The sequence below is a fragment of the Electrophorus electricus genome, chromosome 9, assembly GCF_013358815.1.
Source record: "Electrophorus electricus isolate fEleEle1 chromosome 9, fEleEle1.pri, whole genome shotgun sequence".
Taxonomy (NCBI): domain Eukaryota; kingdom Metazoa; phylum Chordata; class Actinopteri; order Gymnotiformes; family Gymnotidae; genus Electrophorus; species Electrophorus electricus.
This window is the reverse complement of record NC_049543.1, coordinates 1976223-1995634: the sequence shown is the minus strand read 5'-3', so window position 1 is coordinate 1995634 and position 19412 is coordinate 1976223. Positions and strand designations below refer to the sequence as shown.

General features: G+C 45.4%; 2 protein-coding genes across 6 annotated transcripts; both read right to left on the bottom strand.

The window, feature by feature from the left end:
- Nucleotides 1-53: 53 nt before the first annotated feature.
- add2 (adducin 2 (beta)) lies at nt 54-15074 on the bottom strand. Of its 5 annotated transcripts, XM_035530069.1 has the most exons (16): nt 14839-15074; nt 12193-12261; nt 11034-11287; nt 9782-9923; nt 8968-9119; nt 8640-8720; nt 6565-6714; nt 6240-6383; nt 5774-5872; nt 5227-5403; nt 4319-4561; nt 3353-3469; nt 2687-2773; nt 2340-2466; nt 1487-1555; nt 54-1116 (listed from the first exon to the last, which is right to left on the bottom strand). In XM_035530069.1, exons 3-16 carry the CDS (start codon nt 11181-11183, stop codon nt 851-853), a joined length of 2004 nt encoding a protein of 667 aa, XP_035385962.1. In that variant the 5' UTR covers nt 11184-11287; nt 12193-12261; nt 14839-15074; the 3' UTR covers nt 54-850. The 5 variants fall into 5 exon arrangements, with proteins under 5 accessions (XP_035385962.1, XP_035385961.1, XP_026881781.2 ...); XM_035530068.1 differs by lacking the exon at nt 12193-12261; XM_027025980.2 differs by lacking the exon at nt 12193-12261 and having other exon boundaries at nt 11034-11189.
- A 351-nt stretch (nt 15075-15425) lies between these two features.
- figla (folliculogenesis specific bHLH transcription factor) lies at nt 15426-19104 on the bottom strand. The gene is made up of 5 exons (XM_027025983.2): nt 18764-19104; nt 18044-18193; nt 17824-17913; nt 16754-16915; nt 15426-15704 (listed from the first exon to the last, which is right to left on the bottom strand). The coding sequence occupies exons 1-5, from the start codon at nt 18983-18985 to the stop codon at nt 15687-15689; spliced, it is 642 nt and encodes a 213-aa protein (XP_026881784.1). The 5' UTR covers nt 18986-19104; the 3' UTR covers nt 15426-15686.
- Nucleotides 19105-19412: the final 308 nt, after the last annotated feature.

The following is a 19412-nucleotide window of genomic DNA, read 5'->3' as shown; positions in this document are numbered from 1 at the left end:
CTTCGTAAAAAAACCTAAGTTTACTAATTTGTAAAGGACACTGAAAGCATGTGTTCTTTTAAATTAATTTTAATGATTGGTACAACCTAGCACTGATCACTTTACATTCTAACATGACATGAATGCTAAATCGAAAACCAGCAGATATGCACATAAAAGCATTTTAAACGAGTCAGTGATCATAAAAATAATTACCACGGCAAAGAATTCTCTCATTGCTTATACAAAATCAAAATTAGGAGAGGAATATTTTAGTGCTTTTTAAAAATCAGGTTTCATTGCATAAACAAACCAGGATCTGTCTCATTTGTTGTTTGTTTTTTTAAAGCTGATATTTGACCATTTCGATATTTTCCTGTTCTGCTATTCTATTCATAACCAAGAACTCAGCTCATGTGCTGCACGAGCCACAAGCCAGGTTTCAGTCAGTAGACACCACACTGATACACTTCCTAACAAGCATGACCATCAGTCAGTAATTAAGAACAGAAAACAGTCAGCGCTTCATTAATGCCAGTCTTGTTTATATGCTTGTACTAAGTGCAGTAACATTTTAAAAGCTGAGGTGGGCAATCAAGAGCTGATTTGGAGATTAATATCTGCCTGTATCAGTAAGTTTAAGTCAGATTGTCGTCAGACAATGAAATGAAAATTAGTTTCATTAGTTTCATGTCACAGAACAGTAACCCAAAGAGACATTCATACAGTGTGACAGGACAAACAGGGTGGTACACAGTGAGTTTGAGTGTGAGTGCCACGTTGCTAGCCGAGGGTTTCTGACTGGCATGTCAGGTGTTTATGTGGTGTACTGTAGAACTGTCTGTGTGAGGAACCGCGCCACTGGGGGAGTTCAAGTCTCAGCCTTCTCCTTCTGCTTCTTGCTCTTCTTCAGAAACGAAGGCGCTTTGAACTTCTTCTTCTTCTTGGAAGGGGACTTGGACGGAGATCCCTCAGGGGTGGTGCCCGCAGGCTTGGTGGGTGGGGCAGTGGGCGGGGCCTGCGGCGAGCTTTCTGACACGTCGTTGGTGGACAGAGCCTTCAATCCTTTTTCTAGCTCCTCCTCCTGCTTCTCGTTCTCCTCTTTCCCATTCGGCACAGCATCCGAGGTTTTCTCATCTATGAACGGACACGTGCAAGTGCAGAAGGGGGTACAGAGATGAAATAAGAGCTTTAGAAGAGGTATGGAATATTTATAGCACAAAGATGGTTTATGCAAAACAATAGCTTTGACAATATGAGCTTTCTTTGTGTTTCTAGAAAGAGATAAAACACAGCCAGAGCGAGAGAGAGGAGGAACACACACACTCAGAGGGAACACAAAGGTGCGCATATACCTGTGTGTACACACACTCACACACACACAAACAGACAGCTTGTACTGAAGAAAGCTGATACTTCATCAAAAAGGTGGTATATAACTACATATTTTTCACTTCATAAAACTGTAAGGCAGAGCCCAATCCAGCAGCATTCTGCCATAACCAACCTGGGACAGGTGGCTCGTTGGGGGAGGACGCAGGGGGTGTTCCTACATCATTCAGCGTCTCCTCCCCACCTTACCCAGGCAGAGGTGAGAAGAGGTGACCAGAAGGGAAGGTAAAGAGACCAGAAAGAGATGTAGAGGACGGGTGATTAGTGAACTGTAAGGAAACGAGTAGTGTATTTGAAGTGTAAGAGGACAAAGACGGAGAAGCAAGTACAGAATTTGGTGTGACAGTTTTATGGCTCTGTGAACTGAGTCTACTGAACTGAACTATGTCTACTGAATATACTGAAAATTTAGGATTACTGAAATATTCTTTGAAGGCCATTTGCCTTGTAATTCCGTCACAGCTCTTTCAAACAACACATGGGTTTAAGTTTTGTATTTTCCAAACTAAAGTTCCATCTATGCTGCCAGCTGCAGAGTTTTACACTCCTCTGTGTGTTTCCCGTGTTGTGTTGTGTGACATCATCTGTATGACGTCATTTATTAACAGATCTATCAGCCTGTCAGGATTTGGAGGGTTTGGGGGTGAGATTAAAGTGCTTTGCTGGGTGTCTGTGTCTGACCTGCTGTGCCGTGAAGGGTGAATGCTAAACCTGCTAACTCAGCACATGGGTCCAGTCTGTAGGGACAATCACCACACCAGGTTTGCATTCTGTGCCAGCTGTGTGACCCTTGATTGCCTGATTCAGGTGAATGAGCAACTGGTCTGGAGGGTCCAGCTCCAGTCCGGCCCATTTTGCTTCTAAACACACCTGCATCTCCCTCAGTTATGAAGGAGGCTTAGCACACGTGTTTGAGCTGTTCAGGAGACGAGCACACTTCCTGTAGAGGGGTGCAGTGTTCAACGTACCGTCCAGGCAAAGCTGTTTGCGCTGGACCTCTTTGTGGTACTCCTCCAGCTCCTGCTCTGTTAGCTCGTTAAACGGGTTCGGCGGTTCCGGTTCGGGGGTTGAAGGGAGCGCCACCTTTTCAGGGGACTGGGATAAGAGGTAGACATGCATACGCAGACACACGCACACACACGCACACACATGCACACGAACAGTGTAATACTTTAAAACAATGCAGTAAAAAATATTTTTACATAATCCTTGTTTGTTATGTAACTTCATGCTCATTTTGGCATTTCCCAGGAAAACTCCCCTCCCACACAGACAGATGGAGTTTTACTATACACAGAATTTGCTGCCATTGTACCGGTGGGCTGTTGTCTGTGATGACGCTGGCTAATAACTGTGACTGGGGTCCTGCTGTCTTCATGTCTTGACGATTCTGCTCTCGAATCTGAAAGTACAACACATGTTCAGAAGAAATGTATACTGCTCATGAGAAATGTACACTGTTTATATACTGCTCAGGGGACAACAAGTTCAGCTGCTTAGAACAATTATCTTCATTCAGTTATGGTGCTATGGTCAGTATCAGTAGTGTGTCAGCATCAGCAGTGTGTCCGTATCAGCAGTGTGTCAGTAGCATCATTGTGTCAGCATCAGCAGTGTGTCCGTATCAGCAGTGTGTCCGTATCAGCAGTGTGTCAGTAGCATCATTGTGTCAGTATCAGCAGTGTGTCAGTATCAGTATTGTGTCAGTATCAACACTATGTTCGTATCTGCAGTGTGTCAGTATCAGCAGTGTGTCAGTATCAGCAGTGTGTCAGTATCAACACTATGTTCGTATCTGCAGTGTGTCAGTATCTGCAGTGTGTCAGTATCTGCAGTGTGTCAGTATCTGCAGTGGTCTGGTTAGGAGTCGCTCTTTGTGCTGTCCTAGGACCAGTGCTCCTCCACAAAGCTGATCCGAGACCAGCAAAAATGCAGCGTCTGCCCACACACCGAGCTCCCTGTGACAGATGGTTTTCTGCACCTTATTTCTAGTGTCCAGCACTTCCTGTGGGTCGGTGAAGAGGGGCACAAACTGGTTTGGGTTTTCTATCTTAATCGCCGTTCCACTGGTCTGGATCGCCTCATCCGTCCTGAGCCACTGAGAAGGAAAAAAGATTTAGAACACATCTCTCTCATGTTCTATTTCTTATGCATGTTAGCAGCAGGAAAATAAACCCGACCACGCAGACAGAAGTACATGAAGATAGTAATTCTGGCTGTTGAAGGTTGATGAAAACACGACTACAGTCTAGATCAGCCAGCAGAGGGCAGCAGAGGCACTGCAGTAGGTTTTTATGGGCCTGAGACATCCACAGCAATGCAGAGTAGTGTTTGGGGGGGGGGAGTGTGGTACAGAGAGAGAGAGAGAGAGAGAGAGAGAGAGAGAGAGAGAGAGAGAGAGAGTGTAGTACATTTTTTTTTATTTCATTGTTTGGTTTGATTATTTTATGATTATTACTTTGTTTTTAGGGTTGTGAACTCTGTATTTGGTTGTATGTTGTCCTTTAATGTTGTAAGATCAAACTCTGTAATGTTAAGACTGATTTCCACCATTTGTGTTAAGCCCATTTTGTGTTCATCTCACACCAGGGGTCTTTGTTAGCACTTTGGCAGTGTGTGGAGCCTCAGAGTCAGTATGTCTTGGCCTACAGAGTCGCTCTTAGAGAGCGAGGTATTTTCCATTTCTCTATCCGTCATGTACTTCATATCTCACGTGTAAGTGTTCTTATATGGGCACAGAAATATTACATACGACATACGACAGAGGTGAGATACCCCTGCAGTGGTGAGACTTTCTACAGAAATAACCTACATTCTCATTCATAAGGCAAACTGGTTTGGAGGTTATATTCAACAACAAGAGAGACCAGAGGGCATCACTGATGTCTGGATGATGCTGCACATTATTAGGAGTCCCATCATGCATGTGAATGCGGTGTGGCCTCACCGTGGTGCCATGGCCTGCACTGGCCCTCTCCTGGTTGACCTTCTGGTAAATGTTGGGGGTGTTAAGCCACCTGGTCTTCTCCAGCTGCTGTTTGTGGGCATGGGGCTGGAGACGCGCGTGAGGGCGGCCCCCTTCACCCTCCAAGCTGAAGGAAGTGACGGTGGCAGGCACCTCCACCTCTCTGCGGGTTCTGGAACGTTCCAGCAGGACGGGAAAGCGGTAGGCGTAGCCGGTGCGGTAACCCTGAGCGTGGGGAAAGAGCGTGTAGAAGGCCTCCGGCTGTCTGAACCAGGGCTGTCCTAAGTCTGTCATACCTCTCCTCTCCATCTTCCCTTCATCTCTTTAGCTTTTGTTAAGCTTCTTATTATGTTTTATTATTGTAATTACCATGATTATGGTCATTATGGTTAATGGTGAGTCAGCCATAGTCTTCTACTGTGTGGGACCCATCTGTTGGTGCAATACCAAAACGCCACCAGCTGGTGTGGTTCTGGACTCAAATAATGCCTTTAATGTTGCAGAGAAGACGTCTTGCTATCGTAGCTGTGCATGCACATGACTGAGACAGTTTCAGACCTTAGCTAGGTTCAGCACATACACTACATCAGACGGATTAGTTTGCTTGTTGGGCAAGACAGTAACCTTATTAGCTATAGTCAGGAACTGCGTCTAACAATGAGCTTTGGTCAATACCTGTTTATAGTAGTGAACTATGATCAATAACCATAACAGTATGAAAAGGACAGCATTCATTCAGTAATGAACGGACATGAGTGAACTGAACATTGCTAATTCCAGTTAGCAATGTTCCAGTTAAATACTACTAAACGAACCGAGAAAACAACAGAAAGATGGACAGGCAGACAGAGGGATGGATGGATTCAATAAGACCAAGGAAAGCCCCTCACCAGGTTGTCAAGGGTCCTCATGAGCGCTTCAAATTCCTGCTCCCCGAGGCGATTCTTCTGCATGGGTCCAAACGTGGAGCCGGCCCAGCCCACCGTGCCGGTCGGGTTGGGTCTATGCGTACGCCGATCCAGAAGGATGAGGTTCTGTTCACCTCCCGTGCAGCACAGGGCTGACACCTGTCAGCCAAGGACAGCAGCACATCAGAGCCTCACGTATCACTGGGACATGGTGCTAAATGAAGCCTCATCTACATAGCCTCACGGGCATGCCTTATTATGATAACCTGCTAAACAGTGCCACCTCCTGGCCATCATAGACTTTACAGTCTGTTGTAATAAACGTTTTTAGTGCGACTGTTGTGCTGAGGTCATTTTATATATACACTTAATCAGCATTCTAGCCTTTCTCTCTGTTTTTTTTTTCTATTTCTCCCTCATACACGAACACATTTTAATCTTCTGTCACTCGCTCACTCGTCCTCTCTCTCCGTCTGTCTCTCTGTCTGGCTCATTGACTGCAGGAGTATTGCTGGTATTTCTGGCGCACCTGGATCTGGCAGGCAGCCTGGACGTGGTAGATGGTGTAGAAGGCTTCCTCCACAGAGTCACCCAGAGCCACGATACCGTGGTTCCTCAGAACCAGAACCTGCAGCCCAAGACCGTCATCATCACACACACCGTACCATCATCATCATCACACACCCCATACCAACATCACACTCCCTGTACTAACATGACTCTCTCGATAACATCACCACACTCCCTGTACATCCGACCACAGACCAACCTCATATCAGCATCACACTGCGCATACAATTATCACACTGCCCATATAAACAACATTAGATTTAGGCTGTCACAGACTAAAAAAATGCATTTTAGCTAAAACACTTTTTTACTCTAACCAACAGAACTTTTAGGCACCATGAACACACTTCTATTATTGTTATTATTGTTGTTATAAATCTTATTAGATGTTTCTGCTGTTGTTAACTGCGTTATGCCTCTGTCACCTTGCATGTGGGTCCCAGGCTTTTTTGCAGTTCCACTCTGTCCTGTTCCTCTTCCATCACACCGTTATAGTCATAATACGCCACATCCCCCACCAGCAAGGCCTCATGGGATAGCGGAAGAAGGCCGCACTTCATGGCGGACACCTGCGTCAACGAAGTAATGCAGTAACTGAGTTGACCTGGGACTGAAGCCCCAGAACAGGTTCCACTTACAGCACGCTGGGGTCTGGAGCAGCAGGACGATGACTCTGGCTTTGAATATTTCATTTAGAAGCTACAGCTTTGTGTCGGCGTGTGCATGTGTGAACGTGCATGTGGGTCATACGGCAGCTGTAGCGGGCGTGTGGAGGTGCAGCAGACAGCGTGTGTCGGGCCGAGCAGAGTAGATGGCTGAGTGGAGGCTGAACGCAGCTACATCCACTCCCAGGGTGGTGCTTCCTTTCTCCACCAGCTCCCCCAGGATATTCACCTTTACCTGCACAAACACACACAGCCATCAGACACCTGCGTGCTGCACCACACACTATATCTCTCAAACTACTATAATTATTTAGTAAGACTATCAGGAAGCTTAGTGCAAGTACACTCACATACTGCAACTATGCTACTATTTATGTCGTTTATCTGACGCTTTACAATCATGGCTGTGCACAACTTGAGCAATTGAGGGTTAAGGGTCTTGTTCAGGGGCTCAACAGTGGCAGCTTGGTGTGGTGCGGCTTGAACTGGCCAGTACCTTCACCACTGTGCTACCACTGGGACTACTACAGGCAAGCGTAACTTTACACAGTGTATGGCAGCCTATAATGTTGCAAAATGTCCATTTAACCTATGCCTCTGTTTCTCTGTTTGCTCTAACAAACATGCTCCTATATGTTCAGTATTCAGCCTAACAAGTCATGTTGAAAGCTGATTGGCTGACGTTCCTGTACTCCCAAGAGCAAGGTGCTTTTGGATGACCAATTAAATTAACTCACTGACTGTTACACAACGCCTTAGCACAAGCAGACCGTGCTCATTTTTGGAAACCGTAACCGCATGACACATAAATACTACTGCAGATGTATCTGAGAAATGCCATAACCGTGCATAAATCACCATGAATAATGGAACGCTAGACCTCTTGTTAAAAATTCATGCACTCCCGACATTTGATCACCATGATGGACTACATTTAAGTCATTTGTCCGTTACAGACTTATTTAATTCCAACTGTGTCACTGGAAAGAAGGAGGAAGCAAATGTGAGTCTTCAACTGAACACAAAAGTGTAGTAATAAGAACAGAAGAAGCCAGTGGGCTTATAAAGGGGACAACATAACACACAGGTGGTGCGGTCAGCGCAGCACAACACACACCACCTGAGAGAGGCGTGGTCTTTATGGGCACCAGCAAGTGGGCACCAGCTCTGCGCTTCACCGATGAGAGGGGGCCCCGTGGAGGAAGAGCGTGAGAGCCAAGGCCTGGGGATACTGTCGTCTGTGCCCTGTGCTCTGGGTGGCGTGATGCTGTATGTGACCCCAATCCCCGTCCATGTGACCAGCCCATCCCCCACCCAAGCAGTAGCCTCCGAGAGGCAACGGCAGTGTCCACATGGATGTGTTTTACTTTTGTTACACATGCTTGTCTGTTTTGGTTCTGTGCCACGCCTCTCTCAGGTGGTGTGTGTTGTGCTTCGCTGACCGCACCACCTGTGTGTTATGTTGTCCCCTTTATAAGCCCATTGGGTTTGTATGATACATTCTGTTCTTATTACTGCACTTTTGTGTAGTTTTTGTGGGTTTTGTTTTTGTTTTTTGTTTCATTGCACTCTTCAGTTGGAGACTTGCGTTTTCTTCCCCCCTTTTCACTTGCCCATTCAGTTAAATTCTTCAATATTTTATTGGTGTGATTAAATTACATAATTGCCAAAGCTAATCAACATTCCTTCAACTAAGAATTCCTCCAACAATGATTCCTCAAATGAATGGTTCCTCCGATATGCCAGCAGCATCAGGGTTGGATTCCAAAAAGTACATTAGTCATGATCTGGGTTAAAAGGTTAAGCAGAGTGACTGCGTTAATGTGTAATGGTCACATTTAAAGTACGCTCTTAAGAGTAAACGCATACCTCACACATTAATCATTCTAGCATTCAATCACTCCATTCAATATATCACTTGTATATTAATATTTCATCATGTCATGGTTTTTAAATGACTACGCTGGCTCATGTAATGTGAGACCTACACAGAAACCAGGTTCATGTTCAAGGCTTTTACATAAACTAATGTATCATTTCTGCCCATTGTTTCTTGCTTAAATGAACTGTCTGTGGTGTCATTGTTCCTGTAAACCTTGACCTCTGTTTGTCTGGTCTGTGTGTGTGTGTGTGTTTTGTGTAAACGTGTGTAAGTCTCACCAGGCTGGAGGCAGTAACCTCTCCATAGGACAGTCCATCGGGCAGAACCAGGAAATGCTCCTGTTCTTTACTGATACGCAGCTGGGAGAAAGAGAGAAAGAGGGAGAAAGAGAAAATGAGAGAATGGAGGGAGTGAGAGGTAAATAGAGACAGAGAGAGACAGAGATAACCAGAAAGAGAAAGATAATGTGTGCAGTGTCGTGTGGGGCTGGTTGAGTGTGTAAGTGTGTGGGCAACATGTTGTGCAGCTGGTACCTTGAGGCTGGTAGACTGTGTAAGTTTGTGTGGAGTGTGTAAGTGTGTGTGCAGCGTGGTGTGCGGCTGGTACCGTGAGGCTGGTCCGGGGCAGCTGGGCCCAGCCGTACAGATCCAGCAGGCGGTGAAGACTCGCAAGTTTACAGCGCATCAGCCGCTCGCCCTTCACCATGGAGACTGGCTCCCAGCCATGTAGGTCATTTATGGGCGTAACCATGGTCATCGCTGCACACACACACACACACACACACACACACAGGGAAGAAGGGCGGGTGGGGAGAAATAATTAAAGACAGCAGAGAAAGGGTTAAAGTTAAAAGGGAAAAGGTTAAAGTTGAAGAAGAGGTAAATAACGTAATCAATAATGAGAAATATTACATAATATTACATACATGATCAGTTTTCCTCTAACACAACTGTGTTGTTATACAGGTTGGGTGATGCATTTTACAGTGTAATATCAGCATGTGCATGTTTATATTGTCATTAGGAAAGTGCCAAGACTGTTAAGACATGTAACTACACATTATTAGGGGTGAGAGTTCAGTGACATGGAAAGTAGAGAATCTGGGTAGTTTAGTTAGAAAAAGAAAAAGAGCGCTTGTTCTCAGGAAACAGAGTAAAGGACCAGAGTTGATTTCTGCCCGGTGTCTCTTACACTGGACTCATAAGGGACAAAGTTAAGACATGTTTACAAACAGACCTCGAGTGAGCATCAAAGCCGTGTGTGTGTGTGTGTGTGTGTGTATAAGTGTGCATCTGTGTGTATAAGTCTGCATGTGTGTAAGTATGTGTACATGTGAATGTGTGTGTGTGTATATAATTGTGTGTTATGTGTGTGTGTGTGTGTGTGTGTGTGTGTAGTGGGGGGGGGGGGGTTTACACACTGGATGGTGTCACAGGCAGAGCTGCAGGGGACCCCTGAGTGGCCATGAAGTCAGCGATCTGCCGCAGGGCCCAGAGACTGGAGGAGCTTCCTCCCTTCCTCAGCTGCTCCTGAATCAGAACATCCAGGTCCTCCCGGAACGACTGGACACACACACATACACGCACACACACACAGCAACAGTTAGCAATCCATTACCATACAAACAAGTACACAACAAATATTAGCTCAGCAAACGAAAAAAAGACTAACATACCATATTCTGGCCTCAGTCATTTACCCATCCCGCTGCACACACACACACACACATGCACGCACTCTTACAATATACCAAGCGACCACTCAGAACAGATTACAGTAATTCATGCATTCTCCCAGAGTGCAACACAGAGATGCAGAGGTGAAGTCATGCTCCAGTAGTGTCCTGTCCCCCTGCCTCTCTGCACTACTGTCCTCCGTAAAGTTCTCCGAGACAACTACTCTGGCTTTCTGATCTCATCAAACCTCCCATCCCACTGTTCCACAGGCTCACACACACCACCCTCTTCTCCTACCTTTGTACAACACCCTGTACGTTTCTCTCCCTGTGTGCGAGCGTGTGTGCATGCAGCAGCAGCAGCAGCAGCAGCAGCTGTGAACTGGTGATTCAGGACAGATTACCTCCATGCTGTGGAGCTAATCATATCTTTGGTAATGTAATGAGGGGTAAGGAGTGAGGATGAGGGATTGCAAAAGCGAGACGCTAAAGACTAGAAGAACACGACGTAGGCCTGAAATTAGAGGCTTATAGCACAAGGGCTTTTCTGATTGGCTGTGGACAAGGGCTTTTCTGACTGGCTGTGAATGAGGGTTTTTTCTGATTGGCTGTGAATGAGGGTTTTTCTGATTGGCTGTAGGTGAGGGTTTTTCTTATTGGATATAGGTGAGGGCCTTTCTGATTTTTGTTGCCTTTTGAAGCCTTATCTTAAATGTATTACTACCCACTAAACATAAATCATGCTTCTTTTCACTCACACACACACAGTCCAGTCTAGTCTCATACATTTATGCTTTAATAAAGACCCCAGTACTGGAAATGTCATATACAAATACACACAAACAATTCCAATATCCAAAATACAGGTTGATGTCTGTAATATACTACCAAATGCAAACACAATGACAGCAACAATTATGACACACGCACGCACACACACACACACACACACACACACACACACACACACACACACACACACACACACACAGCTTACAGGGCTCTGCAGGAGGCAGGAGATGCGGTTCTTGGAGCTGCTGATCGGTGTAGACTGCTGGGGTGACTGAACTGTCTCCATGGCTACAGGTTCACCATCGTCCGGGCTATGATGACCCGGGGTGCCTTTAGGAGTGGGAGAACTGCTCATCTTCTTCTTTTACTCACAGATCAAGATAGAGAGAGAGAGAGAGAGAGAGAGAGAGAGAGAGAGATAGATAGAGACACTGGGCAGAGCAGCACTAACACGGAGGGCTGGAGGAAGAAATGGAAAGAGATCAATCATCATATAGGATTACTGAAATGTGATCTTCTACATAACTACAATGATATTCACTGAAACAAGATACACACACAACCAAACGTGCAGACACACACACACACACACACACAAGCAGGGCAGTGGGCATAAGATAAGGTTTTCTGCACCACACCCAATTTCATGATGGGTTGCACCAACAGCCTCTAACTGCATTTTAAACATCAACGTGCACCCATAGCAGGAAGCACACACAGCGCAAGGCTGCACTAAACATCCCTGACCACACACACACACACACACACACCCTGCTAGTCTTAAACTACACTTATGCTAGACCCCCCCCCCATCCAAAACCTCATGGAGCCCCAGCCAAGTTTTTGTTGTGCTCCTGCCCCACATGAACATGTAACAGGTAATCAAAGTGTGCAGAGATTAAATGGTGGGGCTGGACCTGAACCAAACACTGGGCTGTCTCATGTCCCCACAAACTGGACTGAGGACCCCTGACCTGAACCAAATACTGATCATTACATTAATTACTGTAGTGCTACAGAAATATTTTGCCAGAAATACTGAAATTAATGATATTCAATTATCAGAGGTATTATGCTACTAGTGTATTATAATAAAACTGTAATATACTACTGTCTACAGTACTAAGAAAGTGATGGTCAGTATTTGGCAAAAATAGCAATTGTGACAAGTTTTGTTTAAAGATGAGAATTTAAAATATGAGACAAAACTAATGTTACTAATTTCCTGGGTATTTCATGGCATGAGTGTTTAATAATGAATAACAGAATTTATGCACTCCATTATACGTAGACTCAAGTATTAGAACAATGTAGTTTTAATAAAGCAGTAAAGCAGTGTAAAGATTGTGCTAGCAAGGGGTCACCTCTCTGGAGCTGAAGTTGGGACATGGACGACTGCATTTGAATCAAGCAACTACACTTGAATTGGAAAGCTGTGAAAATAAGATAATGTGCAAATGACTACAATTGTAGCAAATGTATTTATCATGTAAAAACATTTGTAGTTTTGGTCTGCAGGGAAATTAGAGTGTTAAAATTATGTGTAATGTGCTTCAGATTCATTAGTAATTTATCATAATTTTGCACTTTCAGAGGAAATCACGCTGTTACCTGTCAAAGATTTAAACCACTAAATCCTCTGCAACCTCTGAGAAGTGTCTGTAAGCATCTCAACTTGACATCTTCCTACTTAGCTGGTTTATCAGCAATTACCTCAGCTCACAGAAATGTGAGCTATATAAATCTTGAGAGAATACAGACATTCTGATCCTTTAGCTTCTTGAAGTGTGACATCTGAGAGACTGATTCTACCGCCAGCGATGTGTATGCCAGCCACCCAGAGTCTATTTTCGCATGCTCCAGGAAACACAGCTCAGGCCTTTGTGGCTGGTAGTCTAGCAGGGGGATCAGCTGCTCAGCATCCCCCTCTGGAGCCTCTCTCCCTGGGGAGGACTTCCACATCTGGGCTGCACTGAGACAGGGGGTCTTTCAGAGTGCCTTTGCTAGGATCCGATTCAAAACAATCTTCCTGGCTGCTGTCCTCCCAGGCAAAACACCTAAAGCATTAAAGGTGTGAGGAATTAAATGTAAAAGATTAATGATCTGTATACGATCCCTACATGAGCTGAAGGAAACAGAATCTGTTATCTGCTTCTAACAGAGATTCTGTTTGAGTTGTGAGCAATGGCCACATGCCAGTGTTCCCATTGTTCTCTAATGTGTGCTGGCAAGTCTATTTAATTTCATCTGGGTCTAGAAAACAGTTGTGTGCGATCTGTCTGCCATTTATAAAATCCAGAGTACAAAGTGTGGGATTAGCTGACGTTCAAATTGCACTTCATCCTTTCAAGCTCATTAACTCCATGGCACGCGCTGAGGGACAATCCATTAAATCAGAGCGAAGTTCCCAGCTTTCATACACACGTAAACTTCCTGTTTCCACAACAGCCATCACAGCAATTTCAGAAAGCAGAGGGAAAGCCAAAGTGCTACAGTGGACGTAACCGCACTGAATATATTGATCCCTCTAAAAGGAAATCTCGTTGACCGGATGAAGTTTCTCTCCAAGACTGGAAGATTTTAATGCTTTTAGGAGTGGGGATGATCGTTTATACAATGAACATTCAAGAACGCTGTTATTGCCATTTGTGGTGCGCCGTAAAGTACAATAGGAGAGACTACCCACGACTTAATGGAAAAAAGTAACCGAAATGAAAAACCTGTAGGCTAGACTACACAACTTTATGGTTCTTTTTTTTCATTTCAAAGGGCAGAGTGTTGTAACAGACCAGCAAAAGAAATATTAGTTCTACTGTGAACGTATCTGATGATGCAAAATTTGCAGGTAGCAGGCCTCAAAAGCAGCCAATACTTCACATGGTATTACAGACCCACCAAGCAGACATTTCATCCGCTCTGTGTGAGCGAGTCATCTCCAAGACTCATTTATAGACTGTCCAGATGGGGCTGTGTCGTCCACCTTAACAGACCACGTCTCTGTGTCTGCATCAGGAGCAAAGCCCGGTGCTCTGTCACACCCACCATTCCGCGAGGAAAACAATACCCAGCAAACTGGCGCGAGGGGCGATGGGGTGGGGTGAACGTAAATCACGACAAAAACACGCCACCCAGTCAAGAAACAATAAAACACAAACACGACCATGTAGGAAAAGTCCCAACAAAAATGACACGAAAACCATATCGTTTATATATATATATATATATATATAATCCTGGCGCTCTTGCGCCCAAAGCCTGCGCGCGGCTGCCTAGCAACATCGCGGGCGCAGCAACATCAGCATCCTCCGCGCGGACTTGACAAATGGCCACCCGCGAGGTACGATCTACCGCGATGCCTAACTCAGTGTTGGTAGTGAACATCAATGCCTGGATTTTCCCCACTCATACCACCGCCCATACCCAAATAAAAAAATCATTAAACCATCACAAAGTTACCGTGAATGCAAAAATTCGTCTACATTTAAATTATGTGGAAATATGGTCTAAGATCTCCGTCAAGTGTATCTAGTAGGCTAGAGAGAATGCACATGTCGCCTACTCTAGCAGTAAGACACGGTGGGAAAAAAATCCCCTTTTGTACAGTGACGCTGCCAAATATTGTCATTGCGATCTTTACTCAACAGCTTTATGTCCTTCGGCGGCTCGTGGCAAGGCCTGGCCAATACATCTAATTACAAGATTCTTGCAGGGAAACATGCAAAGGAAACTGGGGGAAGCGCGCGTGTCCGCTATCATAATTAACCAGGCTGCTTCTAGCGCTCCGCACCTGCAGTGCCGCATCGTCGAGAGCCTCCGGCTGCCCCTCTGGAACTGCTCAGTCTCAACACGGCGAAGGCGAGTCAGCCCAGCTTCGCCATTTCCACATTTAACACTTCGTTAGCGGGCTGGGCAAAATTCCGGAGCGTGCACCCGGTACGGTCCAAGTCAGCAACGATGACCGACGTTAGTCCGAGTGGAGGGAAACAGCTCGGCCTGTAGTGACCGCTTACCTTACACCATCCTCTCCGGCTCTTCCTTTGTATGCACGTCACACCTGCAGCCGCTCAGCCCTTGCGTGAGAAAGACGGTCGCGAAATCATTCGATTGCGCACGCCCCACGCTTTCTTCCGCCGACAAGACAGGGAATGTGTATCGCTCACGTTCACCCAACTAAAACCCCTGGGCGTTCAGCGTCGCTCGTGCAGAGAGCATCCCTCCCTTTCCTCGTCGCTCTTTGCAGCCGGGACCAGCCCACAGCCACGCCTGCCAAATACATGGCTCGCGCCTCCGCGCGTCAGCCCAGCGCCTGGCGCTTCATTGCTGGGTGCTCTTGCACGTTTGCATAAAACAAAATGTGCACAGTTACTGTATGACCGCATTTTTAACTGGGACAACTGTAGTAAGTGATTGACGGACTATGGATTTATCGCACTGCCGACACCTCCACAGAGAAGTCTTACTCCTGCACCAAGACAATCATGTCAAAGTGGCTTCCTGTAGTAACCGGAGGTAATGCAGAAGAAACATCTGCGTGCTAGGGTCAGGGCTGCAGCTGTACACTTTTCTGTGTTTGAAGGAGACGCGTTACTCAGCGCTATTCATGCTTAAGGGTCTTTATTGTATGTTGCTTGTATAGCAAGCACAGCCTACCACAGATTTCATTAACAGGTATGAGGAACAAAAAAATATCCCAGCCACCATTCATACTTTTTTTTCCACCTTTTAGGCCAGTTACAAAAATAAAATAAATACGTTTTATACACATTCATCCAAAGTCGAATTCTTACAGTAGCATTCAGCTGGAGGAGGACTGTCAGCAGACTGGTGCCTCAGGAAATCCAACCCAGAGTCTTCTGCTCTATCTGGCCTGGTATACCTGAAGGGGAAAGAGCATTTGGTTTTCCTCCAACACTGGCCCCCAAGAGTTTGTTCAAGCGTTTTGTATTTTTAAAAACAGCATCACCTTCTGCAATCGGGCCCTGCCACATGTATTACATATGCAATAATGCACCTTCAACAGGGGGTGCTGTGGGGTCTGAAATAATAATGCATCTACAGCAGGGGTGGGGGTTCTAGATTATTGAAGAAAACTTGAACCCACAGTCGATTGTGACCCTAAAGCGCAATGTAATGGCTTATAAAGTTGAATTTAAAAAAAAGAAGAAGAAAAAAAAAAGTTAAAAGTTAAAAATAGACGACATTCACAGGTAGATAAGCGTGAGAATGGAAGAGTTCTGCAGATGACCCCAGAGCACTAACTGGAAAGGGCTTTTCTTTTTCTTGATTGGTCAGATGTCAGGTTTGTTAAGGTCAGTTCAAAACACCTCAAAATTATGCATCTCTTGTTCCTCACACCTTTCACCAAGCAACCACCATTATTTTGGTTGCTGAAATACTTTGAATTTATTGACGAACAAATTTCTAAATACAAAAAGTGTTACACCTGTCCAATCCAAAATTATTACATTAATACCTTTACAGCATTTAGCAGCTTCTCTATCCAGAGCAACTTACAAAAGTGCTTTGTCATTTTCTCATAGAATACATCCTAGTACAGTAGGTTGGAGTCCGATATACCAATGATCTAGAATACTGTAAAAATACAGGGATCACTGCTGATGACTAGAAATGTGAAAGACAAGCTCAAATAACAGACAGACAAACAAGTACTAGTTTCTGTTAGTCAACAAAGGAGCAGGATCAGTGGTCATTTAAATATTCCACATAAAGACGGGTCTTCAGTCTGCATTTGAAAACTGAAAGAAACTCTGCTGTCCGGACAGCAAGCGGAAGTTCATTCCACCATCTGGGAGCCAGGAGAGAATAGGCTCCTATTCAAAGAGACGTTCCTTTTGAACACATTTAAGGTGTGTGTGTGACAAATCCAGGCTGCCTGGAGCTGAGTGCAGGATGTAACGTCCTTACCAAGGTGTGATCGGTGCCAACCTGAACGATGTAAACTGGGAGGACACACTGCGCTGCTGCTCCACTGACATCAGAGTCATCCGCTTCCATTGCTGTGGTAACTGGTGGGGTGGTCAAACTCTCTTCCTCAGGTAAGGATGAGCCAGATATGCAGTCCAGTATCTGGGGTGAGAGGCAGGGGGCAGAATAAGAGCACCCACTTCCTGGGTAAAACAGTGGTCCCACTCTGCATACAATTGTAAACATTGTTATAAATATGCATTTAAAGAACATAGACACCCAATTGTTAGAGTACAAGTTTTTAAAGGTTGCATTTTCCCCTTCATATGCCTCATAGTGGTTTGGTCCACTAACTCCCATCAGCCAACCCCCCCACCCCACATTAGCCCTTGGTATGAGGGAACAAGTCAGGAAGTGTAAGTGGTGGCCGACCTCCCACAGGGAGCTACTTTTCAAAGGTTAAATTAAAACAAAGGATGTGTCCACATTTTTCTTTTCTTCTACCACTTGCCATTGAATCATGTGCCTCATAACAGCTGCCATGTTGGTACGGGGCAGCCGTGTCTCTTATAGACGTATGTGCAAGGATGCAGGAGATCCACATGAGACGCGCTGAAGTTTCAGCCCTTTGATTTGTTAGATCACACATGCATGATACACAATACTTGGTTCTCAAAACAGACATCCTATTGGTTACTGATAAGACACACTGCTTATTATTATTAATAATACAACAACAACATTTGAAAATACTGTACAATCCTCATGTTATTTACCCATTCGTTATTCAGTATGCACAGTAGTAATAAGGATTTCCTCTATACAAAATCAACAGTATTTTTGGTACCACCTGTGGTGTCCTCAGGAATTACTCTTGAGAAGATTCCCTGTTCATTGTGCCCCACAACAGTGAAATTTGTGTGGAGAAATGAGGACAGATGAGGAAATGGAGAGAGTGGGAGATGGTTCAATCAGGTGGAAGAACAGAAACGCAAACGGTCAACCAAACCAAGTGAAATGGATGGATGAACCCTGCATGCAAGCACAGTGAGCAGCTCTGAAAAACTCACATCCTCCACACTCCAGAGGTCGGTGCACACATCCGTGGGGTTTGAATATCCGCTTTCATTTTCCGGAAGCACATCTGCATTTCCACCACCCTGCCAGGAATATGGGAACAGCAGCCACATTTCAGTTTCACTCTACAGCTGTGTCTTCCTCAATACAACCAGAACAGCAACAAAGTTCAAAGAGATCACGTAAATATTAGGCCCGGTCGCGCGCCCTTACGCTCGCCGAGGCGTCGCTGAGCACGGACGACAGGAGGCGGATGTACTCGGTTGCTGCCTTAAGCATGTCCACTTTGCTGGGCTTGCGGTCGCGCGGCATCACCGGCACGATTCGCCTCAGATAGGAGAACATGCTGTTCAAGCTCCTGACCTGAGGAGGGCTCCAAAGAACAGGACATCAGCGCCAAGCTGGGAAGGCTGTCTGGGTGATTTAATTGCGAAGGGCGGCTCGTGGCGTGTTTATCCGGCTTGTACACTTTAACCACAGCACAGCTGGAGTTCCTCGCGCCTCATGTTCAGGGTGCGCAAAAGGGGAAACCTGTCAATCTCCAACCCTCCAAAACTTAATGAAGTTTTAAATGCTACTTAAGTCACGGTTTTCATGTTTATCTTCAGGCTAACTGATGTTGGATCTGTGCGTTTAGACCAATCACTATTATATTAACATAACATAGCGTAGCATAATATTATTCCGTTTGAAAATATAAAACTAGGCAACTTGGATTTTTTTTTTTAAACGCCCTTTTATCTGTTAAATATGACAGTAGACATGTTATTCATGAAGGCTGGTCGAGAAGTCCCCTAGAAGCTATTCTGGGCCGTGTTTCTCCGAAGCATCCTAACAAGAAGAGGAAATCTTTAGCTGCAGAGAGTTTAGTGTAAAGGTCTGGCTACCGAAAGGGGGCAGCCTACAAGCGTTTGAAAAGACGACCAGACTTACGCGTAGCCGCTCTTTGGCGTTAGCCACCTGCCGTCTCTTGATAGCATCGTCTCTGTGCTCGGTATCCATATATTGTCCATATTCATTACGAATAAATTTGCCAATATTTACATGCACGGGAAGCGACGGTTCGGTGCTCTCGCGTAACAAGACGTCCCCCATGAGCTCCCGCTCGGGGACTTGCATTAGCCCCACTACTGCTCTAAACTTTTTCCCGGTCATGCCCGGCGATGGCTTTGTCGTTTTAGGATACGCGTTAACAGAAAGTGCGCATATCCGTTCCTCAGATGGTCTGTCTGAGCCTCCTATATACTTACATTGTCATACCAGCTAAGGTTTTTGCAAATACGTTGGTGAACTTAAGCCTATGTGCCCCAAAAATGCCGTGTGCCGCGCGTTAAAACGCTAATTAAACGATGCCCGGTGTTACTGGTGTTACTGGTGTTACTGGCCCCTCCCTCTCTGATTGGAGATCAGCCAGCACCCCACGCCACAGGTGTGAAGTGTGGCAGAGCAGCGGAAACAACATGCCCAGGCGCCACAGCTCCAGATTACCAGTACCCTGCTGAAGTCTTACCTATGAGCCAGATTAGATGTCTGAGCAATAAATATAAAAAAAGCTCATTAGTAAAGATGCATCAGCATTTTA

Bases quoted from the DNA above. Each gene is read 5' to 3' on its own strand.
- add2 (XM_035530069.1), bottom strand. From the start codon at position 11,183: ATGAGCAGTTCTCCCACTCCTAAAGGCACCCCGGGTCATCATAGCCCG. The intron at 5,404-5,773 runs GTGCGCCAGAAA...CTTGGCTGACAG, and splicing joins AGGCTGCCTGCCAGATCCAG to GTGTCAGCCCTGTGCTGCAC. The intron at 1,556-2,339 runs GTACGTTGAACA...TGCCTGGGTAAG, and splicing joins CAAACAGCTTTGCCTGGACG to GTGGGGAGGAGACGCTGAAT.
- figla (XM_027025983.2), bottom strand. From the start codon at position 18,985: ATGACCGGGAAAAAGTTTAGAGCAGTAGTGGGGCTAATGCAAGTCCCC. The intron at 18,194-18,763 runs GTAAGTCTGGTC...AGCCCTCCTCAG, and splicing joins ACGCCAAAGAGCGGCTACGC to GTCAGGAGCTTGAACAGCAT. The intron at 16,916-17,823 runs GTGAGTTTTTCA...CTCTCACCCCAG, and splicing joins ACCTCTGGAGTGTGGAGGAT to ATACTGGACTGCATATCTGG.